This window comes from Lagenorhynchus albirostris, chromosome 20 (assembly GCF_949774975.1).
Source record: "Lagenorhynchus albirostris chromosome 20, mLagAlb1.1, whole genome shotgun sequence".
In the NCBI taxonomy this organism is placed as follows: Eukaryota; Metazoa; Chordata; class Mammalia; order Artiodactyla; family Delphinidae; genus Lagenorhynchus; species Lagenorhynchus albirostris.
Window position 1 is genome coordinate 51062408 of NC_083114.1, and position 8685 is coordinate 51071092.

The 8685-nt window shown below is 55.1% G+C and overlaps 1 protein-coding gene across 1 annotated transcript; it reads right to left on the reverse strand.

Moving 5' to 3' along the window:
• Nucleotides 1-82: 82 nt before the first annotated feature.
• On the reverse strand, nucleotides 83-3335 carry C20H17orf99 (chromosome 20 C17orf99 homolog; the record flags this gene model as incomplete). The annotated part of the gene is made up of 4 exons (XM_060135756.1): nucleotides 83-743; nucleotides 1401-1623; nucleotides 2767-2863; nucleotides 3020-3335. Coding segments are annotated over 3 exons (468 nt in total), but the record flags the coding sequence as incomplete, so codon positions are not given.
• Between the last annotated feature and the right edge of the window lie 5350 nt (nucleotides 3336-8685).

An 8685-nucleotide genomic window follows, 5' to 3' on the forward strand; every position in this document is an offset into this window, starting at 1 on the left:
GCCCCAGGGCCATGTAGGGCCGTGCGTAGGGCCGACTTCCAGGCTCCAAGATGGTGTGCAGACAGAAACGAAGTTCCCAGGGTGGCCGGCAGGGGGCAGAGTTTAATACAATTCTTTCCGGAAATGGTTCAGAGCGTCCAAACTGGGATGGCTCTAGGTGTGTGTGGGTGGGGAGGGGGGCTGGTTCTCCAGGGGCCTCAGGCTGACTCGGCAGGGAGGAATTCCAGACATCATAGTTGCAGGTAAAGATTAATGAGGGGGTGCTGGCCAGGTGGGGCCCAGAGTCCTCCAGGTGAATGGGACGGTGACAGGTGAGCAGTGGAGCCAGAGGACTGGGCCACCAGGAGATGGGGTGCCACTCCAGGGAAGAGGGGAGCAGGGGTGGGGGAGGAAGCAGTGGCCCTGGGTGGGCTGGTGCCTCTGGGCCTTCACATCTACCCCACCGTCTCCCCAGACCTGGATGGACGGTGACGAGCTGCTGAGCGGTGAGGAGAGGGGCCCTCACAGAGCCCCGTCCTCCTATGGACCTCTCCTTCCCCCTACAGCTCCCCCCATCCTAAATCCCTCAAACTAGCACCATGAGTATTTGATGAAGAACACCAGCGCTCCAAGAATCCAGGCTGGTGGGGCTTTTCTTCATTCTTTTCTTCATTTCATTTCTTCAAATGGTGGGTCCTTCTATAGGGGACAAGGACCAGGGCTCTCCTGGGGACTCTGCCCAGCCTGCATCTTCTGGTCACGACCTTGATGACAAAGGAGTTGAGACTCCAGGTTAAGCCAGCATACCTCCCAGCCACCCCCTCCCAAGGCCTCCAGGAATTTTATTGGTGGCAAGTGCATCAGTGCCCTGGGCAGGAGGAGGGGCGTGAGGCTTAGTCACACCACGAAATAAGGTGGGGGCACTGAATCACCTGGAGGCCAAGTACTGGCCCCTGGTCTGTATACCCCCTGTTATAGAAGGGGAAACTGAGGCTCAGAGAGCTGACATGGCTCGCCCATGAGCCTAGCCTCTGGGACAGACTTGGGAGGGAGGGGCGCAGAGGTAAGACAAGGAGAGTGCCAAGGACTCCTGGACAAAGCCCACCAAAGAGGCCGGCCAGGTGTTAGTGAATTGGTCGACCAAACCCACACTGGGGTCCTAGCTCGGGCTGAGACCCCCTGTCTCAGCCAGGGAGGTTTGATTTGCTCAGTCAATAACAAAACGGATGCTGAGACTGGAAGAGCACCAGCTTTCTTCAATGGCCAAAGAATGGAGAAGCGGGAACCTAGTTTGCAAATCAACTCAACCCAATTCAGTTGGAGACACCAAATAAATAGGAGGGTTGGAGTAAAAGGGAGGGGTTTGGAATGAGTGGGAGGAATATTCATGAGTTATCCAAGAACAGGGGTGTGGTTTGGACCTGGAACTGATGCAACTCTCCTTTTCAGTTCTCATAGGGGCTTTTCTGGTTGTCATCATGGTGATCGCCAGCTGTCCTGGTGCTGGTGGGTGTGTCATTTAGCTAACGTATAGAGCGTGTAGTAAGGCTCTAGATCTATTGGAAGTCGAATCCTCCGCCATCTTGAGCCTAGTTGGTTCTAACTGGTTCTTGTTTTTTTTCTGTTTGCTGCTTCCTCCTGAAACTTAGATAAGAGTAATTGGTTTCTGTTCGAGGGAGGGACAGGGGTGTGATTCTGGGGAGACAGCTTTGGTACCAGAGGGGCGGGGAGGATGACCAGGAGACAGAAGTGTCCTAGGAACGAGGGGAGGTGAGAAGTTCGGAGGCAGAGGTGACCACTGCCAAAGGCCAGGCAGGTGGGGCACACAGAGGCCTGCGGTGCCCAGGGTTGGACAGCACAAAGGCCCTGGTCACTTTACAAGTCAGTGAAGTAATAGCCTTCGAGAGGGGACCCCAGGAGGTCCGGCCCCTGCCTCCGGTCACCAGCTGGAAAGACTGACGGGGTTTCCATGGAGGGTAGAAGCCCCTGGCCCACCCTGGTGCCCCGGAGGCTCCATCCTCCTCAGACCAATAGGGAGTATTGGAGAGAGCCCCACCCAGAGGCAGTGGACTCCACGACAAGGCGGCTAGAGCATGGTCAGGGTCAGATAAAGCCGCCAACGTGCTCCATGGGCACTTGGCACACGGTAGGCCCTAAGTAAACTTTTGCAAGTCATGCATAAGCCATACGGCCCTTTCTTTGCCCTGGTGGTGTTACCGAACGCAAGTTCATGTGCCCAACACACTGTGAGGCCAAACAGAACAAAATGTTGGAGTTTGGAGCACAGAAAGTTTTACTGCGGGGCCATGCAAGGGGAACGGGGCAGGGGCGCTCTGCCCCCCCAAATTCCGAACTCCTCGAGGGCTTTCAGCAAAGCACTTTTATCGGCCAGGTGAGGGAGGGGAGCCGCAGGGTATGTGATCAATTCTCTGATTGGTTGGTGTCACAGAGGTTAACATTATCAATCCTTAGGCACCAGAAGGCCCCTGGGCTACGAACCCATGATCCTCAAGTAGTTAATTTCTTCCATTGGGTCGTGGGTTTTAGCATCTGAAAAATTCAGGAAATATGCCTGAGATACTGTTATCTGGGTACTTCAGAGAGGAGCTACAGCAGAAGATATGGAGGAGGGATCTGTCCTGGGAAAGCCCCATAGGGTCCTGCTTGGTTCCAATGGCAGCCCTGCCCTACCAAACCACCACCGGCTCTGCCAAGCCAGGGCCCCCGTTGGTCCACATAGGCCATCAGCAGTTCACTCCTCCCCCACATCCAGCACCCATTTCCTACCTGATCTGCTTGGTCCAGCTCAGTTTCCAAGAAAAGACGGCTATGATGGAGATGAGGCAGGCAGCCAGCGTGAAGGTGGGTCCCTGGGGCAGCTCTCCTGTGAAGGAGGCGGGGGACAGCTGGGCTGGACTTCCGTTAGGCCAGGCCAGGGTAGGCATGGCTGCGTCAGGGCACCCGTCCCTGCTCTTGGCACCTCCCACTGACCTACTCAGAAGCGCCAGCTGCCCCTCTGGAAACCAAGGGGCCCTCTCACCTGGGGGCACTAGTGTGAAGGGAGTGTGCTGGACGCTGATGTTGTTTTCAGCCTGGCACCGGAACCAGTCCGACGTCTGGTTCAGTGGGAAGGAGAAGTTGGCTGGCTGCCCAGGGTTCCGAGTCTGCTGCATGTGGATGTGCCCGTTCCTCCTGACCAGTCTGTAGGTGATGGGTGGGCTGCCCGAGGATGCCTGGCAGAACACCTCTACCCTGAGGCCTGACCCCCTGTCCAACAGGGTGAAGTCAGCTTGCAGCTGGGACACCGGCTCTGGCAGGGTGGGAGAGGGCGGGAGCACAGGTGTGGCTGGGAGACTTTAATGCCCTCCCCCTAGCCAGTTCCCTCAGTACACATGCCTAATGAGCCTAGTGGCCTAACTGACTGATTGCTCCTCCAGGCAGCCTTCTGGATTGCTCCCTCCGCCTCGCGTCTGAGCTTCTACCCTACTTGCAGTGTATACCATACAATTTCATCCATGTATTTGGTTTTATTTTCATGTGGTATATTCTGGGTTGCCAGACTGAGCAGCTAAAAATACAGGACACCCAGTTAATTTTGAATTCAGATTAACAATGAATAAAATTTAGGCAGTCTCTTAAAGATGAGACAGTCCAAAGAGGAAGAAGGAAACCAACGCTTAACAAGCACCTTAAGAAAATGCTCGTCTGGCAATTCCTCAAAAAGTTAAAGAATTACCACACGACCCAGCAATTCCACTCCTAGCTATATACCAAAAGAATTGAAAACAGGGACGCTAACAGATGCTTGTACACACATGTTCACAGCAGCACTATTCACAACAGCCAAAAGGTGGAAACAGCCCAGATGTCCATCAATGGATGACGGATAAACAAAATGTGGTCCATCCACATGACGGAAGAGTATTCATCCATGAAAAGGAATGAAGCACTGACACCTGCTACAACATGGATGAACCTTAAAAACATTATGCTGCGGCTTCCCTGCTGGCGCAGCGGTTGAGAATCTGCCTGCTAATGCAGGGGACACGGGTTCAAGCCCTGGTCTGGGAAGATCCCACATGCCGCGGAGCGGCTGGGCCCGTGAGCCATGGCCGCTGAGCCTGCGCGTCTGGAGCCTGTGCTCCGCAACAAGAGAGGCCGCGATAGTGAGAGGCCCACGCACCGCGATGAAGAATGGCCCCCACTTGCCACAACTAGAGAAAGCCCTAACGCAGAAACAAAGACCCAACACAGCCAAATAAATAAATAAATTTAAAAAACCACAAAAACACATTATGCTGAATGAAATACATCAGACACGAAAGGCCACATATTGTATGATTCTATTCATGTGAAATACCCAGAATTTTTATTTATTATTTTTTTTTTTTGCGGTACGCGGGCCTCTCACTGTTGTGGCCTCTCCCGCCGCGGAGCACAGGACCCGGACGCGCAGGCTCAGCGGCCATGGCCCACGGGCTCAGCCGCTCCGCAGCACGTGGGATCCTCCCAGACCGGGGCACGAACCCGCGTCCCCTGCATCGGCAGGCGGACTCTCTGCACCACCAGGGAAGCCCTCATACTATTTTTTTTTTCAAACACTCCTTCATGCAAAATCTTTGAAGTTAAGTAAAGCTCTATCTAGAGTTTAATCTACTCTCCAGGGCACCAGTTTGCAAACTGCTACCAACAATTTCGTCAACGTGACTCTGGGGCTCAACAGTCAACGGCTCTTGGGGCCAGAATCTTCCCCTCCACCCCACCCCCTGGGAAATGTGGGTTCAGGCTTCAGGGTGATGACACTGTTGCTCCCTTCACTGTGGGGAAATGACCTTGACTTAACAAAAATGGAAAGAAAAAGCTGGCCCACCTTCATTTCCATTACGATGGCCATTAATAGAAGCCTGATTTACATAAGTTCACAGACAGAAGCCACTTTCGGTTTTAGTGCCCTACAGGGTAGAGCACTCACTTTTTATTCTAACAAGACCTGTGTGGGTCTTTCCTTTTGATTATTTAGTTTATGCATCTAGCCCACCCATAACGAGGGGTCTATCATTTAATTACAAACTCATCATCTGTGTCTGAACATTTGAAGATAGGATGGCACACTCAGAATTTGATCAAGCGACAAGGACACCCCGGGGACCGGAAGCTGAGCCAGCCAGGGCTGGGGTGATCGAATGGCTGTGCAGAGCCTCCCGCTGTCACTAAAGAGCGAGCGAGCGGCTTAGGGCTGTGCCCAGGCCGGGCAGTGGATTGCCGTCCAGCTGGGCTTGGAGGCCCTTCAGGATCGCCCCTACCTCTCCCTAGCTTGTTTCTGTGATAACCCAGAAGCTTGGAGATTGGAGTCCCAACCCTGGAGGCCCAATTCATTAGACCTGAGCTCGGGCCCAGGGATCTGATGAGGGTTGAACAAGCAGCCCATCTGTTGAGAGTTGAATTGTGTCCTCCAAAAAGGAAGATGTATTCAAGCCTTAACCCCAGGTACTTGTGCATGGGACCTTATTTGGAAATGGGGTCCGTACAGATGGACTTCAGTAACCCTTGCTGGATTAGGGTGGGCCCTAAAGAGAAGAGACAAAGACACACACACACACAGGCCATGTGAAGACAGAGGCAGAGTTTGGAGTGATGCTGTCACAAGCCAGGGAACGCCAAGGACTACCACAGCCCGCAGGTGAGCCTTCAGATGAAGCCTCCAGAACCAGGAGAGAATCGATTTCTGTGTGGTACTTCGTTAGAGCAGCCCCAGGAAACTAGCACAGCCCCCTTACAAGTGAAGCGGGTTTCAGGAGTGGGGGGAGGGGACAGTTATCAAGACTCCTTTGTACACACTTGCACTCTGAATCTGTCCTTCAACTGGCCGCGCCCCAGCCCCCCACCCCGAACATTGTCTTCTTTCATGGCAGCCCCACGGGAGACCCCAGGCCTCATCTTCCTGCCCCACCTTTTCTAGGGCTCTGAAAGTCCCCCTTTATGTCCCACCTCCCCCTGCGTCCTCTGGAAGGCTGGTAGGCTCAGTTGCACCAAATCCCGGAACCCTCAAGCTCTCCTCTCACATCTCACCTTCTACACCTAATGGAAACCAGCCTCCCCTCCCCCACACAGTGCCTGCACCAGTGGTATCTCAGGTGGCGGCGGGTCCTCACAGCCTTCCCAACACTGGCCTGGGATGGCGAGGGCGGGCATCCTCTTGCTATTCCTGGACCACTCTCCCTCCTCCCTCCCTAAACAGCAGCCTTGAACCTCATGTCTTCAGACACTGCACCCTGCCCCTCTGGGTTACAGTTACCTGGAAATGCCCACCATCCCTTGAAGATTCTTGTGCCTGGTTCCTGCTACACTCAATACTGCACTTGCCATGATCCTTGGGGATTTCAAAATACACAGAAACGTTCCAAAATCTTGGCTCTTAACACCCAATATCTCAGGCCCAACCTCTCGTTCCCATTAGTAGTAATCAGTTGTAAGGCTGCCCTTGGCTTCGCCAGTTCCCAGCTGCTCAGACCCAAACCCCCCGAGTGATCTTCCACAGCTCTGTCTTTCCCATCCCATCCCATCTATCAGCAAAGGCCTTCAGAATATACCTTGACCACCTTGCCAGGCCTCCTGGCTATCACCCAATCTCTCCTCTGGATCCCGGGAACAGTCTAAAGGCTCTCTGGGATTCTAGCCTTCATCCCCACCCCATCTCTTCTCAACACAGCAGCCAAAATGACCCCAGGAAGAGTAAATCAGGTCAACCCTTCTGCTGTAAACCCTCCCATTGCTATGCCCACAGGGCCCCCCCACCTCATCCAACACTCCCCTGCCCCTGCTTCTGTGCTCTGGCCACGCAGGCCCTTGTCCAAGCACATCCTGCTCTACCACCTCCTTCGTGTCCTTGCTGGCGTGTCCCCTTCTCAGTGATGACTTCCCAGTAGATGGTGCCCTCCCTCCCCACCCCCAACCCATGTTCCCTTCCCCTCTTCCCTGCTTGCTGTTCTCTGGGACCTATCACGTTCTAGCACGCTGTAGAATGTGCTTATTTTTATTATCATCTGTCCCTCCGGCCCCACTAGAATGTAAGCTACGTGAGGGCAGGGATGTCTGTTTTGTTTCTGCACCCACCATCCTGGGGCCTCAAGCAGCACCTGGTACCAAACAGATGCTCAACCAGTAATTACTGAATGATTGGATAAATGAATGAATGAATGAATGAATGATGTGTCAGTCGGCTCCTTAGGAGTTTAGTTAGCAGGACTTGCTGGGCAAGAGTCTGAGCAGAAGTCAGGGGCTGGAGGGGGGTGGACCGGCCCTGCCCAGGTACTTCCCGGAGACCCAGAGGCCAGGGCCCTGCACAGTTCTCCTTTTAGCGGAAACACCATGATGTGTTTTTTTTTTTTTTTTTTTTGATGTGTTTGTTTTTAAAGCAAATAAGGAAATGATAGTTCAGCCCATGCGGCACTCAAGTGAGGTCCACCCTTAAGTGGAATAGAAGCGGCTGCAGCTGCAGCCCTGAGACCAGGGAAGTTACAGGTCCAGACGAGACCAGAGGAAGGGCAGCCGCCCTTGCAGAGATGTGGAGAGGAGGAGGTGACTGACCACCTTGACTTTAAGGGTCACAGGGCTGGAAGTGGGGGCAGGGGAGAGGGCAGGAGAAGGAAGGGGAGTGGAAAGACGGAGGCGGCCAAAGCTGAGGGGAGGAGGGACGGCCACCGGGAGCCTCCCCTCTCACTGGCTCTTACACCAGGCGGCTGGTGGAGAGAGGGGCCCTGACACCTTCCTGTTGCCTCTGAGAGTCAGGCAGTTTCCCCTTTGCTGGACCTCAGGGAGGGGGGAGTTGGGGGAGCCCAGACTTCCTCATTCTCTCACTCGCCCTCCTCCTGGGCCAAGGCACCCCACCAGAATGCCCCCAGCCTGCCCTGGGGTCACACCCACCCCAGGGGCTTCTGCTACAGATCAGGCACTCAGAGTGATTGGGGTACACCTGCCCGGGACACGCCCTCTGCCCGCCTCCGCTGGTAATACCCGCCCCCCCACCACACACAGCCCAAGGGGAAGCCAAGCACTTTCCTTGCCCCACGTCACTGTCCCCACCGTTGTCCCGCCCACTCCCACCTCCTGCAGAGCTTTCTCTTCTCCAACCCTCCAGGGCCCTGCAGGGGTTGAGGCTGGGGTCCAGAACCTTCCAGTGGTCTAGCAGCAGACGCCACTCACCCGCAACACCCTTCCCCCGGCCGGCCAAGGCCTCTACCGTGGGTGGGGCCTCTGACTCCAGGGTACCCATCTGGGGGTACTCCGCCCTCCAGCATGCTGGGAAACTCACCTTTCTCCTGCTTTGCGGAGCTGCTGGTGGCTGTAAGAGAGGGGAGGGCAGTTAGGAGAGCCCAGGGTGGAGGGGAGGCCAGAGCTCGCTCAGAGAGCCTCATCCTGAGCCCAGAAGGAGGCCCAGGACTCCACGAGCACCTTCACTCACAGAAGCTCTTTGGAGGCCGGAGCCTTTCGTATCATCAGCCCATTCTGCAGATGAGTAGAGTGGGCCCAGAGTGGTGAAGCAATAACTGGCTGGTCTGAGACTCAAGCCTAAACCTTCCCCTCTCTGTCCTGTGCTTCCAGAGGTGTCTCCTGTGCTCCCTAGACCCCTGGACCCTGAGTCTGCCACCTCAAGGCCCTGGCAGCGGCCCCCTCCCACCACGTCCCTGGGCAGCTCACCTAGCGCAG